The sequence below is a fragment of the Cyclopterus lumpus genome, chromosome 11, assembly GCF_009769545.1.
Source record: "Cyclopterus lumpus isolate fCycLum1 chromosome 11, fCycLum1.pri, whole genome shotgun sequence".
NCBI classification, from domain to species: Eukaryota; Metazoa; Chordata; class Actinopteri; order Perciformes; family Cyclopteridae; genus Cyclopterus; species Cyclopterus lumpus.
Window position 1 is genome coordinate 16,518,648 of NC_046976.1, and position 24,768 is coordinate 16,543,415.

The following is a 24,768-nucleotide window of genomic DNA, read 5'->3' on the forward strand; positions in this document are numbered from 1 at the left end:
CAGCTCACTGAGATACGTGGCTGTTGAACCCTTTTCCCAGCTTGCAAGCTTGAATAAACGGAAAGACAACTTTGATTCCTTCGGAGACTCTGTTTGTTGCAATTGAATATTTGAACCACAACTCTCCACCTGATCAAACATAGAAATCTTCCACCACATGCTCCACGGTGATCGCTTTAGATACGGATACATCCACGATTTTACACATCTTATTCTATGAGCACCTGTCGGAGAACAGAACAAATTCGTTGGTCATTTTTAATCCGTAGAGAATACAGATCTCCATACTGGGTAAACAAAAAAAAGCTCTGAGTGCAGATTAAAGACAGCTAATCAATGCATTTGGCAGCTCGCACTATAAAAACATTGCTGCCTTTCGAGCATTGCTGCCTTTTTTTGGTCGCCTGGGAGGAATATGGCAACCATTGTCCATTTGTTGGCCACTATCCTTAAAGATCCTGGAGGGACAGCAGATCGAATCTGGTGGTGCACCGTCATTAAATGTGGCAGGTTGAACTTCCTCAGCTGCTGCAGGAAGTATGTAGTAAGTCAGGCAGCAGCAGTAAACAACTTCCTTCCTTTTGTTCGGAGGCTTTCTCTGGGCCTCCGGTGGACTCAACGGACACCAACGGGCCGGGAGCTTTTGGAGGGCGAGTTGGTCCTCGGATGGACAGATTGGCCATGAACGCCTCGAGTTCCTCCACAGGCTCTCTCTGACTTTAAAAATAAATTTGTACATACATTATATTTGGACACTTGGGTCATCTGTCCTTATAATAGTTTTTTTTTTAAATAATTTAAGTTTGTATAAAATCAGGATTACTCTAGCAAAGAGAGCTTCCTCCTCTTTTCTTCATTATTAAATTCATTCAATATTCTTTTATTAGCTGATTATAAATAGATGCAAGTAAATTAAATGAATTTGGTGAACTACAGTATATCCAGCATTTAATGTAACAAAACCAAGGGAAAGATTTTTGACAACTTTTCTGTTTAAGTTTTTTTCGATAACACTTTCATAATATTCTGCTGACAAATTGCAGGTTATGACACTTGGTTTACCGTAGTTATAATTCATATTGTGCATACTTATATCAAGTCCTGTGTAGCCATATCCTCACACTTAAAAGGTGTTCACCTATTTCAATGTGTAAAATATATACATATTTTCTTATGTTGAGTATATGTGTTTATTCTGAACAGTTTATCAGTATATTCAAACAAGGTCTATTGGAAATTCATGAATTTCACAGTATTTGTTTTTATATATAGTCCATTATTTAATATACGCCTTATGTGACTTGCTTTCAGCCGACAGTGAGATGTCATATGTCATGGATTTTATGACTCGTGGGATTTCTTCTGTTGTAGTTCACTTCTCGAAATAGTTTTATGATGAGCTGCTGCCCTCTAGTGGAGATGTTGCTCTATTTCACAATAACCCCCCAAAAAATCCTGAACAAATGTAGTCATCCCATCTCAATCAACCACTTCGGGTCACAAACATGAATATATTAACAACCATAAAAGAAAAATGCGGAGGGCAAGTGCGTATATTGCGTTTTGGATCACGTGTCAGGAGGTGGGCGGGGCAAGCCTCCGTCTGATTGCGGTGTTCTTTAGACGGATACCTTTTGGTGCAGCGTGTCACTGCTTGTAGCCGTCAGTCACGTTCCACTTAAGGATGCAGGAGAAGTCTGTCCCAATAAATAGTGTGTCAAATGCATTATTCCTAAATATACCAGGATGCATAATACTGCATTTCAACGTATTTTGCAGTATACAAGCCAGCATACTGCCTATTCTGACCCACAGTCCTCTCTCTCTCTCTCTCTGCATATGTAGGCATTTAAGCAAGAGGGTCAAAGGTCAAGGTGCAATGTTATGAGGAAGAAGTATGTCTACTTTAAGGCAGCTAAAAAATAAAAAAGTATACGATTTGGAACGCGGCGTTTGTGATTAGTGATAACTACGGTGGCCCTGAAGTGAAAAACAGAAAGCGCAACAGCATTGGCGAGACCCCAAACCTGAAAGGATAGGTACTGTATTGGTCGACGATTCCTCGTCGCTGATTGGACGACGTCTGTCAGTCTGTGACAAAAATATAAGACAAATGATTTTTATGTTTTGCATTTCAGGACCACCGTAGTCATCGGCTAGCATGACGCAAACCCATTGTTTTTTTTGTATCCATTTGGTATCACACTGTTCATGCTGTCCTTCAGAAATCAACATTGGATGGATACCAAGTACAATGGACTCACACAGCCTGACTGGTAGTTTTAGTCTTACACACGTAATGATGATAAAGATGCTTTAATACATGTTCTTACATTTAACAATGGATGCATTTTTCTATATGTAAATGTGAAAGGTGAAAAGGGATCAACCAACAAAGAATTACCACCCGACACTTCAGTTCCCCTTCAAATCTAGGGGCGCTTTTTCAGCATCTTTTAGTTTAAAACCACCGTGTTTCAGTAGCAGGAAGCAGTTTTCAGTGTCAAAGTGGCATTTAGCAGCGAAAGAGATGTTTTTTCAAATAAAGTGAAAGTTGGACACATGGCAAAATGGCTTTTCATAAGCAACCAGTGAGTCATTCAACCTCACATCCAGCTGCTATGAATAGAGATGTTACAAATGTAAAGGACGCACGAACAATGACAAATAAATAAAAACAACAAATACTTTGGGAGACACAAAGCTCATTTTCAGGTAGTCCACTTTATTTTAAGATGTTATCTATGAATATCACAAACAAGTCACTCAAATAGAAAACATTACAGAGGAAAGCCGTGTAATTAAACTGTACTGTTTAAGGGGAAGAGGAGCACACATGCTCTCGATATTAGGTCATTCCTGACAACGACACAAAGACTCATCACAGTCGAACTACGAGGCTTTAGTTTAGTTTTGTAAAACATAAATATATCATAAATGACACCAATGAGACCGCATAAAAGAAGTGGGCGTAGCCTCCGAGTCTCAAACTTGTATTCTTTCAAATGTGATGTAAAATTAAGTTTGTTAGTATGAGAACATTATTTTACTTCTCACTTGATTTATTGCCTCAGTAAACATTGTAAACATGAGTTTATGGTCTCAATTGCTTTTTCAATACAGCATGGTTTCATACCATTTAACAGGCGATAAAGCAGGTTATACTTTAGGGCGGGGCTACTTTGTGATTGACAGGTCGCTACTGGCCCCAAAACACAAAGATGGCGACGGCCAAAATGACAAACAGTCCACAAGCCAATGAGTGACATCACGGTGACGACGCCCACTTCTTCTGTGCCGTCTATGACACCGACACAGTAACTGCCCATATCAGTGCAGGTGAAAAGGTAGATCGAAGGTAACAAAGTGCAAATAGTCAAACAGGGCTTCAGGGTCAGTGCACTGGGACCCCCTCACCTTCGACATACGCAGCTGTACACGTGACTTTCACATTTCAGGGACATTTTCTTTTCAGCAAAAATGTAGAACAATGCCGACAATGCTCCGCTGTAATTAGCAGGCCTGTTGTGTGACAACGCCGATGAAGCACTTCATCACGTTATCGGTCCATTTCTCTCTAGAAAGACAGAGCTGCTGTGAACCATCCTGCTTTCACCACCTTTCTGTCGAGCCACAACTCTCTTCTTTTAATGCCCAACTTCAGAACTACAAAAATAGTGAACCCTAAGTGGTAGCAAGAGGATTAAAAAAAAGTGCAAGAAAAGAGACAGATATAAAACACAAGGTAAGTACACTTAGATCACAGGTGCATGAGAGAACGACACATACTTTAAATTAGAACGAGATCAATGCGTGTTTGATGCTTCAAGCTAAACATATTCATGCACAAGTCCACAAGAAAATAAGCGTTCAAGAAGTGTCACAGAAAGTCGTAATTGTCTGGTTCGTAATCGCCGGGCAGCATCTTGATAAGAGTCTGACGGTCGGGTCACAGCCGTCACTGTTCATGTGCTCATGCACACCCCGTGACCCCGTGACCCCGTGACCTCGCTGAGTAACAAGCTAACGTTGGTGAAAGGCAGCAGCAGTGAGCTTTACCTTCACCCAGATGTTCCATCCTGTGGTAATACCAACATGTTTGCACACATCTATCTCAGATGATTTTGATGATTATACTTATACGATAGGATCCCCATTTGGTTCACTCATGGGCAACAGGTTACGCAATGGGGTCAAAGTGCATTTCACAAAGTAGGACAAGACTCCCTCAGATGCGTTTGAAATCAATTGGAAATCACCGTTACATAGTTTGTCCATCAAAAAGCACTGACGGGCGTATTATTCAGCTGTAAAATATATGAAACTATCAGACATTTAAGGGGATCCTTATCAAAATGTGTTTGTTCATGTGATGCGTTTGTGTAAAAGAAAAAAAGGATTTTTAAGTCTTCTTTAAGTCAGGCTCTAAATTCGGTCATAATATTAAAACAAGCTCTGGGCGAGATATTTATGAAAACCTCCCAAACCAAAGAATGGGTATCAGATGCTAACAAGTAAAATAAAAAAAAATAAAAAAGGTTGGCATCAAGTGCTTGTAATTAATGAATGAATGAATGTATTGATCATCAATTCAGGCATTGTATTGGCACTGGTATAAACAATAAACTACTTCCATCCCTAATCACAACACACCGAAACGATTCTCTATAAATCGATTATTCCACTAACGTGTCCATCTAACTCTACAGCTGGCTCAGACGATGGCCTTGAGCTCCTCGTCGGTCAGCTGGTTGACCGACATGATTTTCTCCAGCTGCTCGGCGTACCTTGCCTGGTCCTGCATGAAGTGCGGGATGCGGACGTTGTCCATCTGAGCCAGTGCTTTCAGACGGTCCACGTCTTCAAACGACACCTAAACCCGCAGGAGAGAGAGAGAGAGAGAGAGAGAGAGAGAGAGAGAGAGGAGGAGACAGACTCTTCATTTCACGTATTTATGTGAGACGGGCTTGTTAAAGACACATCACTTCTTACATCAGGTTCCACGTCTACAGCTGGAATGAGCACCTTGTGTAATCATCAGTGCCTTCAGCTGCTTTGAAAGCAAATGTTATTACATGAGCCTCATTCAGCCTCGGCAGTCATTTCCACTGTGTGTCTGAACTGAAACCATCTTCTGTGTCGTTTTATTTCAAGCAACTGAATGTCAGAAATGATATTGTTCTGCTATAGAGGTGTCGTAGAAGCATCGGTAGAGAGGCGACACTATTAGAAACATGATGTCACCTACAGGACAATTCAGGAAGGGTAGGCATTTGTTTTAAAATGGCAACAAAACTGTGCGTGTGAGATAAAGAAGTCGTGCACCTTCCTCAGCACAACAATGAGGCCTCGTCTGATACTAAACAATCATCATCACAGGATGCTGGAGCGGAGGGAACTTCAGGAGGAAGCTGTGCGAATATCAGGAAGGAGAAGTGTGTGGCGGTGGAGGGTATCAAGAGGAGGAGTTCACTCCTCGATGTTACCACTTTGCAGGCTGTTGTGTACTGTAGGGGCAAATTGCGTTTGGGTATAGACCGAGAGAATGAAGTTGCGGAAAACGGATGCTGCAATCTCATTGAAAGGAGTTACATGTGGATATGGAACTGCATTCGATTATGATGCCTGTTGGACAGCTCCCTTTGAAAAAATGGAAAATAGATGCAAGTTGAGTGCCATATTAATTCAGCGTTTTGTTTTGCTCTCTTTGATGTCAGAGGGTGGACATTTGGATTCAGCGGCAGGGAGGAGCAGCCTCGGGCTGAATTCAAGTTGTGAACGACGGCACTGAAACATCTAATAAAGAGACTCGCACCTGTGAATAATCCAGGGAGCATTCATCCCATATCGCTGCTGCTTCGGGAATCAGTAAACGGTCGAATACAATTAGATGGAGATCGGTGAGCTACCTCACCTTTCCGAGAGCCATCAGCAGTGGGAAGTTGATCTTGTCTCTGTATCTCAGGATCTGCAGGATACCATCCAGGTAGACCTGGTCTTTACTGAAGCACCCTGTCGTGTGAGAGGTGGGAAAATAAGTCCAACACAAGTTTGACAAGCTTTTAAAAAAGGCTAATATCAATATGTTAAACACTTTCAACATATCACACGTGAATCAATTGTGACCTGGCTGTGCTGTGTCGGTCTGGCCCCTCTTGGCTCGGACGCAGTAGTCCCAGCGGGTGTTGGGGTCCTGGACGAAGCGCCCCAGATCGTGGAAGAGCTGAGAGAAGGACATGTGGCCGGCCTGGTAGACGGTGTAGTAGAGCAGGGCGGCGCGCCACAGCGTGGGGTCCTTCCTGAACAGGACACTGTGGATGCTGGCCAGGCCCTCCTCCGTGGGGTTCAGAGGCTTCAGGTTGTGCTTCTTCCTGCCCACGCCGCTGCTCCACGGCTGGTGGCAGTTGTTGATGCCACGGAAATAATGTGTGCCTGGCGGACAGTCACAAGGGTCTATTAACACGGTGGTACCTAACTTAAGATTCGACAACATGAGCCCTGTGCGGGAGCTGCCGTACCCACCGATCTCATGCCGCAGCATGCCTTCGAGCCAGTGCTCTCGGGCGGTGGAGATGTTGATGGTCAGTGTGGGTCTGCTGTTCACCACCGTCATGGAGGCTCGGGACAGGAGGTCGTCCGTCACCTGGGCTACGATCTTTCAACAGATGGAATTAAAACATGACATTTTTTCTTCTTTTTTGCTGTATTTTCATTCAACCGCTCACCAACATTGGCGATATAGTGTCGCATTAGTGACACAGTGACAAAGAAAAACAAGATTAGATGTCGTGTTCGCCGCGTTCTGCGAGTTGTTGGAGCTGAAGGACGTCTCGTACTTCTGTGTGATTGCACCTAAAGCGAGTCACTTCCCATTCATTTCAATGAAGAAAGGGGACACGATATATTAACTTCTTGTGGCGACATGATCCTACTTGCATCTACTTCACCTACTTAATCTGATTCACACAGTGAGGGATTAATACTGACTTGCTCAGGAAGCACTGATCGTTTTCATTCTTCTTTATGTAACTGCATTCATACAAGCATGGCTGGCAGTGAATCCAAGGGCAGTAACAGAGAGGAATGACAATAAAGCGTAAAGTTTGTATAGTTTACGTGTCTGTGTCTTGCACGTGTTGTGTTCACACTGCATTAAGAGTCTGCATAGGTGGACATATTCGCCATGTGTGTTCCCGTATTTTGTGCTGCATTCAGATCAAAATCTCTGATCCTTAACATTCCTGGATTATCTTCTTCTGTCATGTGTAGCTGGGTTTCTCTTTTAGTGCCATTCCCTCCCTTGTATTTTTTATTTCCACTGGCTAGTACGTCTAACCCCATTAAGACTTCACCACGCATACGCAGGTGGTGTAATGTGTTCCGTGGAACATTAATAATAACTTGATGATGTAACATGTATGTGTTGACGGTTACATAAACACAGCCCCACACAAGCAAACTTCAGGATGACTTCAAGTCTGGAGCTCTTTTCCCTTTGATGCGCTGCAATGACGGTGCACAAATCTGGCGTGACACACACACACTGCAGTGCAGCCACAGAAAGATACCGGGCTCCAAATGACCGCCTCTTAATGACAGTTTTCACTGTATGTAATATACTCTACAGTGGGAACTATCAGAACTGTGTGTGTTTGTTTTGTTGTTGTGTTTGAATCAAACTGTGAAAGAAAAAAAAGATGCAACGAGGGGTGTGCACAAAAAAAGCAACGCTCATCAAACAAGCCGGAGTCGCCCGTCCTCCTACCTCCCCCAGGCAGCCTTCCTTCTCCATGTATTTCTTGATGTTGTGCCAGACGCGACTCTTGGTGAGGAGGTGGCCGCCGGTGGCCTGCTCAAACTTCTCATAGCTGCCATATCGCTGCAGGGCCAGCTCCATGATGCGCACGGCCTACGAGAGGGGAGAAAGTCACCAAGGGGAAAAGCTGCGTGCGACGAATGACGAATGTTCTGACACCTTCTGTTGTTGATTCTTTGGACATGCAGTACTTGGCAACTTGGCAATAACTGCTGATCAAGACAGTTTCAACCAACCGCCAGTTAGTCAAAAAACTTATTTAGAAGAAGAAAACTAATGGAAACAGTCAAATTAATTTTACAGACCAATTATGGGGAGTAGATAAGTTGCAATTTATTGGCAAATTCTCTTCATCCAATGGGGTTCCCCATGGTTCTATGCTTGGTCCAAATCTATTTCTGTATTTATATGCTGCAACACAATATATAATTTCACTGCTACGCAGATAACACCTAACTGTCCCCTCTCCTCGAGCCTCAAACCTAGACACTGACATATCAGCCGAGGGTAATGCTTTTTTACAGAAACAAACAATCTTGATATGGATCCCAAAGATTCGGTTTTTTTTCAGTGTTTTCAGGTAGTGAAGCTTTTGAAATGGAGATACTCTTTCTAAATGACCTCACAACTCATTTGTCTTGCAATTTCTTGTATTGTATTGACATGCACTAATACTGTTAATGTTGATTTAAGACGCCCAGTGTGGCACTTGTTTTATGAATCTCAGCCACTTTCCTCAACAGACTCACATTGCTCTGATCGCTAAACAGCATTGGCAGCAAGTCTCTGCGGTCTCAGTGTCCAGCTTGACTGCATGTGGAGGTTGCTGATCTCAAACCAGCCAGCTCTGCTGAAACCTCATGCACCGAAGGACTTTGTGGCAGATGTGATGAATGACATGTCACCGCCTCTGGGCCAAATTTGGTGGACTTCTGCACTTACTGACTGTAGGTTTTTGGAGTTTCTCTATTACAATTTTTATTTTAACACAAGAGACTTGTGATAAACCTGCGATTGAGATCGGTTGCAATAGATCCAAAGTTAATATGGCAACCTGATGCAACCTGATGGAAAAAAACAATATTGTTGTTTTGTCTTGATTCAAAACTGACGAAATTCTATGTTCACTGCACTATGCTAAATGCTGCACCAGTCTGCTGTTTAGGTTCGTAGTGCACAATCAGCTGCTGGAAACTAGGAGCTGTGAGATAGAATCAAAACAGTAAATTTGCTAAAAAAACAAAATAAAAATCAACAAAACAATGAACTGAAAAACTCTGAAATGTTCCAAAGAGCTGAGAGGAACGGTTCCCTTTGGGTTCATCAATAAGAGACACCTCTTTCATTTGATCCTTAGTGTATACACAGAGGACATGTTGTCAGTGTCATCATACAGACAGAAAGATGCAGTCCCATTGAAACACATTATTAAACATTTCAAAAGAGAGAGTTTCAGAGAGTTATTGCTCTCACCCAGCCAAACAAACCCCATCATTCAATTGCTCCTAACACAAACACGCCCTCACCTGTGTCAGGAAGCGGTCTGAGGCATTGTTATGCCGTGCCAGAACAACTGGGGCGACCGGGTTGCCGTACTCGAACTGTGGATTATAGTTGAAGTCAGACTTGAAAAACGCGGCCTTCTCTTTCTGAACATTGGACGGCTTAATGGCTGTAAGGATGCAGAGCTTCTTGGCGTTTTCCACTACCCGCGTGATTGCTGCTTTGTGCAACAAGGGAAGCTTCGTGCGGGGGGAATTGGGGGTGCACGTTTTTCTCAGCTGTGGAACCGCACGAGGGGTGAGGCCCATGGTGCTGCCCACGACTGCGATGTTCCTCGCTGGTTTAGAGTGATTGGAGTTGCCTGAGAGAACACGATTTGTCTGTGCAGGTTTACAGACACTTTCGGGGGCACGCAGCTTTTTAGGAGCCATGACCGGACGGTTCCTTCTACTAGATGTGGTGCCACATTTCACTGAGGTTTTTGGCCTCTTGTACGGGGACTGCTTCGGATTCTTCTTCTCCTCAGCTTGCAGCAGGACGTTGAAGCTGCTGGTGCCAGTGCTGAAGAGGTCTTTGAGGACACTGGAGGAAATCTTCTCCATGTACACCTGGCTTGGACTCAGTGGCTTGTCAGCAGAATTTAAGATGTACTTTTTGGACATTTCTACTTCTGGCCAGTGGAGTCTTTCTGAAAGAAGTAAGATGACAGACCAGTAAGGGAAGACAGTGAATCAGTTTGCTGCTTACTTTTGGATCACCTTCAAGTGCAGACTGTTTATAAATAGCTTGATAGAATAATCCTCTTATCAAGGAGGGATAAAATTAGATCTATTCCAATGCCAAGCTAAAAAAAAACAAGTTCATACATAATTATTTATTTTTTTTATAGCTTTTTCTTGATGTGATCTGACTCAAATAACCATTCGGTTTCCTCCTGCTCTGCTATCACAGAGGACATTATTCTCATCTTGTGTCCAGAGACAGAGTGCGGGTCTTTGCCATTTCCAATAAGGTGACCTGGAACATCATCACAGTCAGAGCCGGTACTCTGTTCGGACAGGAGCACTGGGGCGGAATCCATGCAACCACAGCCAGCACAAACTAATGACCTCAACAGCACAGTCATGATTGGAAGAGCGACAAGGACAAATTGGAGCTTCGTTGCTCAGCCACCAAATCAAATGCTATTACCTAACTCATCATCCAGTTTCCCCCTCATGCGATAGGCTACTATCATATAATACTGTATTTCAGAGAAGTAACCAGCCCAGAATTCCTATCTAGTGGATGATGCGTGTGTGATTGTACATTTTCACCAGTTACCATTTATGAAATCAAATGTATGACAGCAAACACAGTCGTGAACGTGAACTTGGTTGAACTGCACAACAAAATGAATCAATGCTGAAGATAGAAATATGAAAGAACTATTGTCAATTTAAAAGCACATAATTAGCGGTAACCACAAGGTACCCGGTTCCATCCCTGCTCTCCCCCATAGTTTGCATGTTGAAGTGTCTTTGAGCAAGACACTGAACCCCCAGTTTCACTGCAGCCCACTGCTCCTTAAAAACGAAGGATGGGTCCAATGCAGAGAAGAATTTCCCCACGGGGATAAATAAAAGTGTACATTTCTATCTTTCTTTCTAATCAGCAGTCAGTGTTGAGTAAGCTCACCAGGAAGCTGCCACAAGTCTTGTGTAAATACAAAATAGGTTAAATATTATACAAAATAATAATATAAGATACAATATAATATATAATAATCAATACATTCATGCTTTCTTAAAATGTTTTCTCAGTTACAATACGTGTATTATGTCCACAATAGCTTTCTGTAGATCATATTTCAACCCACTTGCCACGAGCTAATGAGTAACGTTAGTTTTAAGTTACCATCATTATTAAAGTATCATATTTAAGTATTAATGTCCCTAATTCCTCTAAGTAATTAAGCTCCTAGCTTCAGTCACAGCATAATAAGAGAAACAAAAGATGAATGCAGCATTAACGTACCTGTTACTTTAATTGACTCCAGCATCCTCAGTTCCGGCTTCTGGAAACCTAAAGACACCGATGCTGCTCGAAGAATACGTTAACCTAACCTAGCTAAATTAGCCCGCTAATGTTGCTCAATTAAACCTGCAACGATTTAAGCAGATTACCTGTAATAACAACGTGTCACACCGCGTGGAATTATGTATCAAAAGCATCTAAATGTCTAACATAAAGTAAATATTACCGTCGACACCGAGCCACCGACACAATGACAGGAGGAGAGTTCGTCTGCGTGCTACCGTCCCTGCAGCTACTGAACCGTTTCCATGGTTTCGTTGACGACTACCTTACTGCGTGATACACGTGGGTGCTCATGGGTAATGAAGTCCCTTTGAGGAAAGGTGGAGACACATTTGAGAACTAGATTCAATTAAGTCAGTTTAGCACTCGAAACGCAGACACGTGTTGTGAGTAGACGCCTAGTGGTAGTTGTAGTTTTCTTTGGACTGGTTGCACCTGAGAGAAGCCACGTTTTTATTAACATTGACAAAAAACATCTAGCCAATAGTTTTGTCCTACTGGGATTTGTAAAATTACTTCATAGCTAATTTATTTAGTTTGAAGGCACATGCACTACTTATAATTCAAATGTGTGTGTGTGTGTGTGGGGGGGGGGATAACATAAAACAATGGGAAATGGAAAAATAACGGATTAAATTAAACAGTTAAACGGTGGAAACCGCAACCAAACGCGTCTCTAAGTGTTAATGTTAAAGTGTGCATGTTGCAGATCACATTAGAGACTACAATAAGAATCCGTGAAACTGTAAACTCAGCGTACGTTTTAACCGTTTAACATTTGAATACACAGAGGACGGATTCATAAAACATGTCAAACGCACGATGGATTGACGCCCTCTTGTAACGTGACTTGCACCGAGGCTGCGATAGGCTGCCCGAGTGTGGCGCACTTCAACACTCGGTTGATTCTGATTGGTTCTCAGGGGCTTCCGCAGTAGGAGCATGCGCAGTAGCTCCAGCGCTGAAATTCAAAATTTGAACGGTTGTTTTTGTGCAGGGAGTAAGAAGGGGAAGGGAAGAGAAGCCGTTCAGACCCACGTCCTGTTTGTGTACACGGAGTGCGCACAGCGTTTTAACAGTGTTGTTGAAATATTCGATAGGGATAAACTGTCCGAAATGGATCCATTTACTGAGGTAAGTCGGCGAACTAACGTAAATGACGTCAGCTAACTAACGGCAGATATCGTGTAGCGTTAGCTATGTGTAGCTATGGTTTGACGTTACTTGCTAACGTTAATGCTAACGTAACATTTCCTCTTTTTATCCTAATTATGGCAGGAGACTAACTTGTTTACATCCATAATACTGTGGAGTATGCTGATGTCACTGTACATAAGTGTATGATAATGTGATGTGTTTACAATGGTAAAAAAAAGAAAAGAAATCACGTGTTGTTTCTTTGTATTGTCACTTGTCTGCCACCACAAATCTAAAATAACAACTAGCATTTCGCTTGTAACTTATAAGAATCTTCTAGCAGGTTAGCTAGAACTACCTAGAACGGTTATTATGTAACGTTAAGGTTACATGTTGAGCATTTCTTAATAGTTTTTCTGACTGACCAGTTCACTTTTGAACTTCATCACTCCACTCCAGCAAAGTCACACCAAAAACCCATATGACGTGACGTTATTCAAATTTAAACAGCTTTACCTCCATTTATGGCAATGGTATGTGTCGGCAATGGAAATTGTCCAACACTTTCTTTCTTTGCCTTGATGCACTCATGCTGTTGCAAGCTTACACTAGACGTGATGTATTGCTCTTGTTCCTCCGGTATCTGAGCCAGCAGGGTTTGAAATTTCAAATCCAGGAACCACGAGCAGGAGTGTCTCATTCCTGAGGAATGCTGTTAAATGTGACTTCAGGTTTTCCACACTTTGAAGGCGGCGCAGTGCAGCTGCAGGAATGTGTTTGGGCTTGCACAGTTAACGTCCAGCACAGTAAATCAGGTTGTGAGGCCAAGAAAAGGGAATGTCACGTTAAAACGAGAAGAAAAAGAGGACAAGAGGCCAAGCAAACAGAAGCCTTTTTTAAAAAAAACTCTGGGTGGAAAAAGACTGATTTATAGACTGTGTTGCCTGTTAGCAGCCCATATAGACAGACAATGTGCTATGTCCATTTCCACACCTTTTTGTATTCACAGATCAAGCAGATATGTGGGAGAGAAGCATATTTTGGCCTAATTGCAAGTCTTATTCTTGTTTTAAAAACAGTCTCAGATTATATAGCACAACATAGTTAAAAATCAGTTTCCATGACTTTTTTTGTTATCCATGTCAAGAAATAGGTTCACAATTTGGGTTATGCGCTTATTCATTTTTCTTTCTGCGAGTTTAATGCAATCCAATACAATTGCCTCTCTATAAATGATACCTTTTGTGGAACTTATAATGTAACACGTAATGTCTTTTTTGTTTATTATTTAGTTACTGTTTTGTACCTGTCTTACTTTTGTAATAAAAATATTGTACAGATTGTGATGTTCTGTCCATCCTAAGAAAGTATAAAGCAGCCATTGTAACAATGTTTTTTTGTTTTGTCAAACCAGAAACTGTTGGAGCGGACTCGGGCTCGCAGAGAAAATCTGCAGAAGAAAATGGCAGAGAGACCAAATGCAGCAAACAGACAGATGGTCAAACGGCCCAGAGAGCCGCTGGCTGACACCAATAGTGTGATCATTGAGCCGGTCATTGATAAAGGTATGAACGCATTTGTTGGATTGCTCTCCCCTGAGACTTGTCCTGTCAGTTTGACCACTGAACTGCAGCTCCAATCTTTGCTTATATTTATTTCCCTGTTCCTTCCTCCCAGTTCCACAGGTGTCGTCCAACCCTTCTCCCTCCAAGCGCAGGTGCTCAGAGGAAAATCTCTCGCCTGCAGCCGGTGAGGAAAACCAGAAGCCCATGACGACACGGGCCGTGACTCCGATGCTCTCGGATCCTCCCACAGACAAGAAACCCCCGGTGGGGCCTGCCAGCATTCGTCCTGCCTCCTCCCTGGACAAGACTGCTACCCGGCCTGCTGTCCAGCCTCAGCCAGGGCAGCTGAAAACCCCAGAGCCAGAGAAAATGACTGTCACCCCAGCTCCTCACCCTCCAAGCAGCAGAGAAGTAGAGATGGTGCCTGCCAGTTCAGCCTTGCAAAGCAACAAGAAGGACCTGGTGGAAGTCACAGCTCCACCTGCTGCTGGCATGAAGTCTCGTCTGCAGAGGCTCGCACAGCAGAGAAAGTACTGGGATGGTGACGGTACGGATATTTTGTTTAGAATAATAATTCATTTTGGTTTTCATCAAACGCATTTAAAAATGTTTAAAGACGCAATCTATAATCAAGGTGGAAACAAAAAAGCAGCTTCACACAAAAAAATTGTCACTGTATGTGAGATTTATTGTCGAGTTGCTCACTTGGTATTTCAAGAAATTTGGCAATTTTAGTCGTAAAGGGTGTGTGTTCATTCTTTCATATGTATTCCAGTCATAACGTTTGTCCCTGCCACCTATTTCAGACTCCTCTGATGCGGTTCCAGACTGCACTCCCCTGTCCCCGTTGAAGAAACAAGCTGAGGTCGCAGCAGCTGCCGTCCCCACCGTGTCCTCGGACACTCCGGTTGGGAGGAGAGGCAGACTCGCCAACCTCGCTGCCACCATCGGAACCTGGGAAGACGACCTGAGCCATGCTACCATTCCCAAAGAGACTGCAAAAGAGAAGCCTGTTCATAAGTTAGCAGTCAGAGGCGCTGCGCTGCCTTCCAGCACTAAACCAGGTGCTGCAGGCCACGTGGTGGCCAGTTCAACGGCAAGCAGCAAGTCTACACCCAGCTCTCAGGTAGGTTTACCTGAAATGGTCTGAGCATAAGCAGTTATGTATGATTCATATAATACAAGGTGTCTGTTCCAGTAAATTTGGCTGCTTTTTTCATTAACCCTGAAAATAAGTTAAACTGATCAGGGCCTTTTGCTGCAATGCAATGCAACGTCATCCAGCAACACATTGCATTGGTTTGAAGCAACATGCCCCTGTCAATGCAGCAGCTTTCATGTTTGTTTTGTTCTAAATGCCTACTTAGACCCTTAGACCACCAGGAGGCACCTAACTTGTGTCGTTTAAAAAAATATTTATTATTAAATATATCTATTTTATGTCTTCTTAGCAGATTCTGAATTTACCAGCAAAGCCAAGCCGAGTGGTTCTCCCAAGCCCTCAGGAGGCTGACATTCCTGCAGCCAGGCCAGCACTCAAGTCAGGAATCAGTCCTCAGAAGAGTGCCCATCAAGGGGTGACCTTCCCCTCTAGTCCCCAAAAGAGTGCCCCCCAGGTAAAGGCCTTCCCATCTAGTCCCCAGAAGAGTGCCCTCCAGGGAAAAGCCTTCCCATCTAGTCCCCAGAAGAGTGCCCTCCAGGGAAAAGCCTTCCCATCTAGTCCCCAGAAGGCTGGTCCCTCCTCTTCAACATCAGTGCCTCAAAGTCCCGTGAGGAATCAGGCCCTCTCTAGGGGTCTCACCTCCAGCCCCCAGAAGCCAGAACTCCGTGCCAAGCCCACAACTACTGGATCCTCTGTCCCTCAGGAAATGGCCACTGCTGCAACACCTGGTGAGTCATGTAAAAAATGTTTGGACTTATTTCATCAAATTAAAAACTATTTAGGTTGCATTATATAATAAGTATCATTAGATGTTTCACAAAAATGTTTCCCCTTTTTAAAAAAAAAAAATATATATATATATATATATATATATATATATATATATATATATATATAAAAAATGTCATGACGACAGTTTAGTCTTTGCTATTGCGTGTCAACAAAGGGAGAAATCCCGCGCACAAATTCAAGTATGGAAGTATTTTGGCCAAGTTTTATATTTACACCCAACCTCGTATTTTCGTATATTCACAAGCAGACAATATTAATAGCTAGATTAGTTTAGTAGTTGCTTCTTTCCTCCACATGTATTATAAAAAAAGAATATATGGTGTATAGATTTTGTTCTCCCTTCATTACCAACAGGTGTAAAATCTTTTCTGGAGCGTTTTGGTGAGAGGTGCCAGGAGCGCACCAACCAGTGCTCCCCAGCTGGGGGTGCTGCCCAGCCCAAGACTCCCACTGTAACATCAGTCACACCAAACACCAGACTGGTACAGGAGAGACTCAAAGCTGCCCGGGCTGCAAACACAACCACTGCTGATCTCACCCAAAGACAGAAGATGGTAAATTAATGTTAGAGATACTGTATACTCTTAGTGTTGCAATCAGTTGGTTTGCTATCACAATACTAACATTTAATTTTTTTAATGAAAAAAAAAAAACTAATTTCAGGAGCGAGAGTCTGAGCTGGCTCAGATTCGTAGCCGGTTTCAGAAGAACAACAATATGTGGGAAAACAAAGATGAAGCAGCAGAAACCAATAAATATACAGACATCAAGGTTGGCCAATAAGCATCTGGCAAAAAAAAAATCTCAATATAGTCGTGCTTTCGTAGCAAATGCAAGATTATATTTAATTTTAAAAAAACAATATGCGTTTTAGGAACAGGTTGCCAAGCCTGTGGAGGCTGAAGGTCCCCGACGTGCGCCACAGGATGAACCCACAGCCCCTTCTGCTGAGAGTATGGCTACACCCACAAAGTGCACTCCTCTAGGTATTCAACAACATTTCATATTTGTGTTTGGCCATTTCTATTTGTTTGTGTCCAGATGTTTGAGTGATCAGTTACTAGCATTGGCAGTTTCACTCATTAGGCTCTCTTGATTCTGAGAAAAATGTTGGCTCATTAAAGCTGAAAGCTCTTCCTCAAGTAAAAAGTTAGGAATTACCATCAGAAAACTATTTGGAAGTGAAGTGTAGGTATTGCAAGATTTGGAATACTTTATGACATAGCAGCATAACATGTCATGAGTTGTCAGAACTGTATTATTTCCTGAAGTTTTAAGGCAAACCTCTTTTGAGTCTTATTCTTAATTTCATTTTTTAAAGAGGGCTTTGAATGTCACAGTAAAATTAATACAGGTAGAGGTGTTCAGTCAACCTGTGCCTATGTTGGTATCCATTGTAATAGATAGATGTTCCTCTTAAGTGCTGAAACAAATATAATGTTTTCTAACTAAAGATTATGTGACTGGCAGATCCTGTGTTGATGCTCTCGCCTCCCACCTCAACATCCAGTCCTCTGAGGGTGGTCGGTCCTGCTGTAGAGAAAACAACTGATAAAACTTCAGAAGAAGAAGAGGAGGAGGTCAAGGAGATAGAGATGAATGTGGACCAGTCCATCAACTCTGCTGTTATCAACGACCTGTTTGATAGAGCCCTGGACCAGAGTGATGATGATGACGAGGAGGAGGAAGATGCTTTGAATATCTCCTCCATGTCTCTCCTCACTCCACTAGCAGAGACTGTGGCTGCTGTGGTGAAGAGTCCAGAGAGACGAATGATGGTAGGCACCGACACGATGTCGCTCTCTACCAGTTGCATCGTCTTTCCGTTAGTTACCAACACGTCTTTGTGTGTCCGCAGACGTCAACTCCAGCCAGCTCATTCAATGTAAAGAGCAACCCTTCAGGCAACGTTTCCAAACCCAGCAAGTTCCAGAGAACCAACATGACGCGGACCGCCTCCTCCGAGGCCTTGGACGAGGACCACAAACTGCCGTATAGGTAGGTGTCACTTGGAGGGATTAAAGTTGGCTGTCGTTGTTGCAGGACGTGTGTGTCTCATCCGCTTGGTTCTGTGTGTGCTAGCATTGATGCATACAGGTCCACCAGGGTGAAAGAGACCGAGAGGCCCGCCGTGAAACAGGTGATTGTGAGAAAAGAGGACGTTTCTCACAGAGCAGAGGAACCAAGAGGATCCGGTCTCTCCAGCATCAAACAGAGGATGAAGGTTTCGAATAAATACCTTAATTAACTTAATGTTAATTCATGTGACAGAGTGTTGCAGGAAAAAGTCCTAAAACTTTGAAATTACACAGCATGTGCGCTTCTAAAAACAAAGATGTTGAACTCCCTGCAGCTCTCTTACAGTATGAGTGTTTTTCATGTGAACTCTGTTATGCACTTCGGACCTGATATTGAAGTACACGTTATAGTTCATCACACGTGGTGTAAATGTTTCTATTGTTTCTTTAGATTCTGACAAATGACATGAACCTGCAACAGACAGTCATTCATCAGGCCAGCCAGGCGCTGAACTGCTGCACAGATGAAGAGCACGGCAGAGGATCTCAGGTGGAGGCTGAAGCCGAGAGGCTGCTGCTGATAGCAAGTGAGTTGATCCAGACGACAAGCAGTCGACTAGTAGACGCACCTGCACGTGGTTTTAGCCTTTTATTTAGGAAACCTGCAGCTATTCTTTCTCTATTCAAATAATAATGGTTAAAAGATTAACCCTTTGGGTAACCCTTGTGCCTCACTAAGGACATTTTTGGCTTTTTATTTTGTTAATCATGTTGGCTGTTTTAAGTGTGAGTAACCAGGCTTTTAGACATCTGCTTTGTATAAATGATAAAGCCATAATCCGACTATACCCTGTATGTATATATTCAAGATCCACTATCTTTAGGATTTAGTAGTATTAAAGCTTGACTTTCTGTCCTTTTGACTTTCTTAGCGGAAAAGAGGGAAGCTTTGAAGGCAGAGCTGGACCTTCTGAAAGGGGACCCAAAGGGCCAGAAAAAGGCCTCTGCAGCCCCAGAACCTTCTAGCATGTCTCCCTCAAAGGGCTCCATCACCCTGCAGGAGCTGCGCCTGCCTCTCAAGGCAGACTTTGTCTGCTCCGTTGCCAACAAGCCAGGTAGGCTCAAAATGCTTAGAACCACAGTTCAGTAATGTAAAGCCACACTCCACTGTTGTTCCACGTTATCTCCAGATATCAGGGCCCGATTTCAGTAAACCGGATTAACAAACTGAGCCTAAGCCTAAACTCTGAGATGACTAATCCTGAGGTTCCAGAACTGTTGATCAGATTCAGTTCAATCAAATTATATCATCTATGGAGCTCAGATACCACAATTCACGTTGGCAAAAGGTAAATAAATGGCCGACTCTGCGCTTTAATCCAGTGAATGTAGAGATATTAATTCATGTATTTTATCCCGAGCCCGAGTCAAAAGCAAGGGGAATAACAATAAACTTTTATTTAATGTTGTCCACTAATTTCTTTTCTAGATTTACATTTCCTTAATGGATGATTAAGTGGTGACATTTAACAGTATTTCACTTTAGTCTTAGAGTAAAACATTTTAGACATCTATTTGGATCTTTGCTCGACAGCATCCAGTGGCTTTATTTCAGTAAACATTGTCACTGAAACGCTCTTACGCTCTCACAACAATCTATATGAAGCCTATTTAAATAATAAACTACATCCTACAGGGGGTTACGTCATGATTGATACAATTATTAATTTATCCTATTTGTCCAAGTTTGACTGCTGTTCTTTGAGCACCTGGTGGCATGCAGAGGTTTTATTCTGAGTCGAGCTGACCTCATGCTGTGTAATATTTAAATGGGAAGGTAAAAGAAGCCCGCTCGAACAAATAACTGACTGCACATGCAAACAAAAACTTAAGATAGCACTGAGTACCAAACAAATGTCCACCCAGGATTTAGATTCTCCGCTAAGTAATGCGCTTTGATACGGAATGATTGAGGACGTACGTCTGGCTCTGTAAGTGTGAGCAGACTGAGAGAAACAGAGTTTGTTCAAGAAAAACTGCCGGCAAGCAAATTAGTGACTCCGAGTTTAATCTCCCATGTTTCTGGAGTTGTAACTGAAAACCCAGAGTTTCTCTCATCTCACGGTTGACAAATTAAATTCAGACTTGTCACTAATCCTGCTTTCTGAAACGTTTATATGTCACTAATGCTCAACATTGTAGATCACCGTCTCTCATCATCTTGCCGTGTCTCAACTGCAGGCTTTAAATGGATGGTAACGCCATTAGTGTTCATAATCAAATAATTCCACTGAAGCTTTTATATCTGGATTTAGTCACTATCTATTTGTTGTACTGATGGTCGTTAATATTATTCTGTCTTGATTATTTCAGAGTCCACCAAACACTCGTTCTTCATAATGATTCGTGCTGGAGCGGAGAACACGGTGGCCACGCCTTTAGCCAGCACACACCACGGCCTCAGTGGGGACACCCTGGCGTTCCCTACCAAGTTCACCATGTGAGTGCTGCACTCCGGCTCGTATCTGTGGATGAATTAAAACTAAACCATGAATAACATGACATTCAGTAAAGCCCTAGATTCCATCATTTTATATGGTGTTTAGTTTGGTGTTTGTTGATTATGGATTCTAATAAAAAAACCTTCCATACTGGTGTATAATATATGATTATGTTGCTCATGATTGTCCACTTTCTTCCTCACTTTCAGATCTGATGTCTCCAGTGACTTTGACATTGATATTGAGGTGTATTCCTTGGTGAGTGTCTTGCATCAGGGTTTACAGATACCAGAATAATGATACTGTGACCGTATGTCCACTATATTTACTGGTTTTGTTTGTAGTCTTACTTTTTTGGAAACCGTAACGCAATCACATTCTGCAGCTATGGTGTTTTCTAAGGCATTTATTTCCTTTGTAATGAAATGGTATTTAAATAAAAAAACTAAAACAAATGATATAACAACTGAAGCTAATCTAAAACTAGCAAACACACTGTGAGAACTAACTAACTAAAAGAGTTTGAGCACACACAATTCCATAAAATGTATTTTGTTGTGTTGCCGAGGACTTGGTTGCTATTATTTTATTTCCCCCTCCGCATCAACGTGTTTTTTTTAATTATAATTGAGCTGCTGCTTCATTATCATCTTGTGCATTAACTAATCATTACATAATCATTAACTAATGACGTCCCCAGGTGCAGAAGCGTGACGTCTGCAGCGACAAGAAGAAGAAACCCAACAAGTCCAAGGTAAAGCCCCAATTTGCTTCTTCTTTTTTTTTGCCCGTCAATCATGGAGCTTTATTTAATACTTAAAGTGTGGTTGTGTGTTGTGTGTCCAGATAATATGGCGACAGGTTCATGACGCCCAATATATGTGTATGTCGGTATGAACAGTTTCAAATCCCTCACATGTCGGTGGGTGTGCACTGTGTGGGCCGGAGTCTGAAGAAAGTCACTGTTTCTCCACACAGCTTTCTGGAGGTCTTTTCATTCAGCGGAGACGAATGTTAATTTACTGACAGTAGACTTATCTAATTATTATCCCTTTGAAGCAAAAGTACTAATTAATTCTTTGCGTTACTTCTGTTTTTCCAGGCGATCACTCCAAAGAGATTCCTCGCCATCACTGTAAGTATTTCAAATGTGTTTTTGTTTTTTTGCTGCACAGCAAACTTTCTTTCCTTTTTCTTTTTTTTTCTTTTTTTATAGCTATATATCAGAATGTAACTACTTCTCATTTGCCTGGCTTTTAATTTGCTGTTTTCACCTCCTTGTCTTCCAGAAAAGTGCCCAAACACCAGGTATGTCACACAAAACAACTAAAGTAATTTGTTCTATTGAGTCGTATGTTTTCGAAGCCTTTTGCATCTCACGAAAGCTCCGTGGACGTGGTGAACGGAGACCGCGTGGCATTTAAACATGAACTGTGTCGGTGAAGCGTAAACATGAGCCTGTCTTCCACCAGTAGACGCACGCTTCCTTTTGCTGATGCGGTTAACGGGTGTAGTTTGGTTGAACGGAAATGGTTCCCTGCATGAAACTGCTCACAGCAACGTCTGTGCATTATCTTGAATAACAGGCTCATGATTTCTGGAAAGAGACATTGCTGTTTTAAATAGTCTCATTATATTCAAGAGAAGTCGTACCGCTCTTCAGCCGATATCTCTTATCTTATCTAGATTGATAAGCAGCAAAACAGGGAAGAGGAAAATATGTGTATGTGTTTTTGGTGTGAGCTGTCCCTCTTCTTTTTTTTTAATGATGTCATACTTTCTGTGTGAAGTTGTGGCCAGTCCAGGAGGCCCCAATGCTGTTCGCACCAGTCACTTCGTCCTGGTTGGATCACACAAGCTCACCCTGTCCTCTATTGGAATTAACAAGTTTCCTTTGGAGAAGGTATAGAAACCATTCATTTTTTTAAAAATATCATATCCCTTCTCATTTTTAGAGCGCTTTAGTTTTCTTCTGTACTCTGTGTGTGTGTGTGTGTGTGTGTGTGTGTGTGTGTGTGTGATGCCGACACGTGGCTCACTTGGATCGTAGTCACATATTTGTGTCCGGCCTCACGGAGACTCATTCAAACCCCCTAATATCTTTCTTTTAGATCAAATATGAAGGAAGTGAAAGGGAACTACTCAGTGACATGTTTCATACCAAGGTTACTACATGTCCTCATGGATTTTTTTGGGGGGGGGAAATTGGTGAACACACTATAACAAGGAATATGTTTCACTTCATTGTTGCACTAACATTATTAGCTCAGTCTGAACATAAATGTCTTATTGCTATCTGTGATTTTTAACCATCTTTGACACATTCCAACCATTATTCTTTCTTTTTTTTTTAACCCCGTCTTGTGGTGTTAATAGCATGAATGGTGAACATGATATCTGAGCTTTTATTAAAGTGTCTGTGCTTTTGCCTCAAGGTGCCATTCTTGTGCCCTCTGGAGGGCCACGTCTACCTCAAGATGCAGTGCGAAGTTGGCTCCAAAGTGGAGGAGAAGGGCTTCCTGGTGAGCGCAGGCCGATCAAATCATCACAGGTTAACTAATGTTGAGGCCGGTATTGATTTACTGATTTACTGATATTAATTCCCCCCCTAGACGATGTTTGAAGATGTTAGTGGGTTTGGAGCCTGGCACAGGAGGTGGTGTGTCCTGTCGGGGTACTGCATCTCCTACTGGACCTACCCAGACGACGAGAGGCGCAAGGTAATATGCGTTAGCTTTACAAATAAACACGTTTTGTTGATTTATTAAAAGCCATTGTGGCTATCTGCAACCTGCACACTGGTTTGATTTATGAGGCTGTGGGTCGCCTTTCCTAATATCATGTGATTATAAACGTTTCTGATGAGAACCACATACCTGCTCCCTGGTGGACACACTTTGTATTGGTGACACTTTTAAATGACACACCAACATCTCTTCTGTGCTGACGCCTGACCAGGTTTGACCTCTTTATATTTCCGTCTTGTCTTTTTCTTTCTTTCTATCTTCGGTCAGAATCCCATTGGGCGCCTCAACCTGTCCAACTGCACCAGTAAGAAGGTGGAACCGGTCAACAGGGAGTTCTGTGCCAGACCCAACACGTTTGAGCTCATCACAGTCAGACCCCAAAGAGAGGACGACAAAGAAACACTCGTGAGCCAGTGCCAGAATACCATGTGTGTCACCAAGTAAGTTGTTACCTTCTCCATCAGGGCGGCACAATATTGGGGAAACAAACTGACGTTGCAATGCTTTTTTTAATTTATTTATTTATTTTCTTCTGGGAAATGCTGCAATGTGAAAAACATTCAGGAATATTCACCAACAATGTTGCAGGTTTAATTTAAAGATGAATGCATCAATGTGGCGCAAAGTTAAGCAGCTAAAGATAAACAAAGTGTATCACATCCGATACAACAATCTTATTTATTCTCCTCACAGAACTATTCCAGATTTAATTTCCCAGCCATGAAGTTGTGTTGGGTCAAACTTATGTGAAACTATTGAATCACGCCTATCAAATTAATCAAAGACCCTCTTACAAAGGATTTTTTTTAAATTTAATTTGAATGTAAAACAAATATATGCAGTGCTGACATATATATATATATATACACGCACGCAAGCAAATATTTTAACACATTGTTTAGTCCATAATTAACGGCGACCCTGCTGAACACTTGATTGTTTTTCCCGTGCAGAAACTGGCTGAGTGCCGACTCGAAGGACGAGAGGAATCTGTGGATGAGCAAACTGAACCAGATCGTGGTGGATCTGCGTATGTGGCAACCGGACTCCTGTTGCGGCCCTCTGTGATCACTGCACTGTGTCACAGACAGCTCCTCTACCTTCTGGACAATATCAGTGACGCATGCAATTATAAAGTGCAATACAGTTTATGAATTGGTCAATATTATAAACAATCAGACGCGTACGTTAAAGATCAGAAGAGTGAGTAAATAAAGCCATCGAGATATTTCAGGACAGTATTGTGTGCAGGAGTCGGGGTTTTGGCACCATCTTTGTTTATATACATTTCCAGACTGGTTTCATATTCTAATGTGTTGGGGTATTTTTTTATGTTAATGCCAATATTTAGTGTCCTTGACACAATGCATGGCTTTAAATTATTTGGTTTCAAGGCTGGAATCAATGTATATAAATTCTGTTGAAATCACAGATACATACTGAGCGCC

At 42.3% G+C, this 24,768-nt stretch overlaps 2 protein-coding genes across 6 annotated transcripts; one reads left to right on the plus strand and one right to left on the minus strand.

The window, feature by feature from the left end:
• Positions 1-2,691: 2,691 nt before the first annotated feature.
• LOC117739271 (uncharacterized protein KIAA0895-like) lies at positions 2,692-11,893 on the minus strand. Of its 4 annotated transcripts, XM_034545576.1 has the most exons (8): positions 11,562-11,893; positions 11,336-11,461; positions 9,343-10,007; positions 7,766-7,909; positions 6,523-6,655; positions 6,127-6,432; positions 5,915-6,012; positions 2,713-4,873 (listed from the first exon to the last, which is right to left on the minus strand). In XM_034545576.1, exons 2-8 carry the CDS (start codon positions 11,358-11,360, stop codon positions 4,715-4,717), a joined length of 1,530 nt encoding a protein of 509 aa, XP_034401467.1. In that variant the 5' UTR covers positions 11,361-11,461; positions 11,562-11,893; the 3' UTR covers positions 2,713-4,714. The 4 variants fall into 4 exon arrangements, with proteins under 4 accessions (XP_034401471.1, XP_034401467.1, XP_034401469.1 ...); XM_034545580.1 differs by lacking the exon at positions 11,336-11,461 and having other exon boundaries at positions 2,692-4,873; positions 9,343-9,417; XM_034545578.1 differs by lacking the exon at positions 11,336-11,461.
• A 457-nt stretch (positions 11,894-12,350) lies between these two features.
• On the plus strand, positions 12,351-24,764 carry anln (anillin, actin binding protein). 2 transcript variants are annotated; one of them, XM_034545571.1, is made up of 23 exons: positions 12,351-12,532; positions 13,950-14,100; positions 14,213-14,647; positions 14,907-15,226; positions 15,552-15,990; positions 16,409-16,608; positions 16,718-16,825; positions 16,929-17,040; positions 17,525-17,832; positions 17,913-18,052; positions 18,137-18,278; positions 18,524-18,659; positions 19,005-19,187; positions 20,446-20,572; positions 20,783-20,831; positions 21,274-21,327; positions 21,676-21,708; positions 21,863-21,881; positions 22,364-22,476; positions 23,009-23,095; positions 23,186-23,293; positions 23,588-23,760; positions 24,274-24,764. In XM_034545571.1, the coding sequence occupies exons 1-23, from the start codon at positions 12,515-12,517 to the stop codon at positions 24,386-24,388; spliced, it is 3,570 nt and encodes a 1,189-aa protein (XP_034401462.1). In that variant the 5' UTR covers positions 12,351-12,514; the 3' UTR covers positions 24,389-24,764. The 2 variants fall into 2 exon arrangements, with proteins under 2 accessions (XP_034401462.1, XP_034401463.1); XM_034545572.1 differs by having other exon boundaries at positions 15,555-15,990.
• Positions 24,765-24,768: the final 4 nt, after the last annotated feature.

Bases quoted from the DNA above. Each gene is read 5' to 3' on its own strand.
- LOC117739271 (XM_034545576.1), bottom strand. From the start codon at position 11,360: ATGCTGGAGTCAATTAAAGTAACAG. The intron at 6,656-7,765 runs GTAGGAGGACGG...ATCTGTTGAAAG, and splicing joins AGGAAGGCTGCCTGGGGGAG to ATCGTAGCCCAGGTGACGGA. The intron at 4,874-5,914 runs GTGAGGTAGCTC...CTGCGGGTTTAG, and splicing joins TGCTGATGGCTCTCGGAAAG to GTGTCGTTTGAAGACGTGGA.
- anln (XM_034545571.1), top strand. The intron at 16,609-16,717 runs GTAAATTAATGT...AACTAATTTCAG, and splicing joins TCACCCAAAGACAGAAGATG to GAGCGAGAGTCTGAGCTGGC. The intron at 18,279-18,523 runs GTTTCGAATAAA...TTGTTTCTTTAG, and splicing joins GCATCAAACAGAGGATGAAG to ATTCTGACAAATGACATGAA.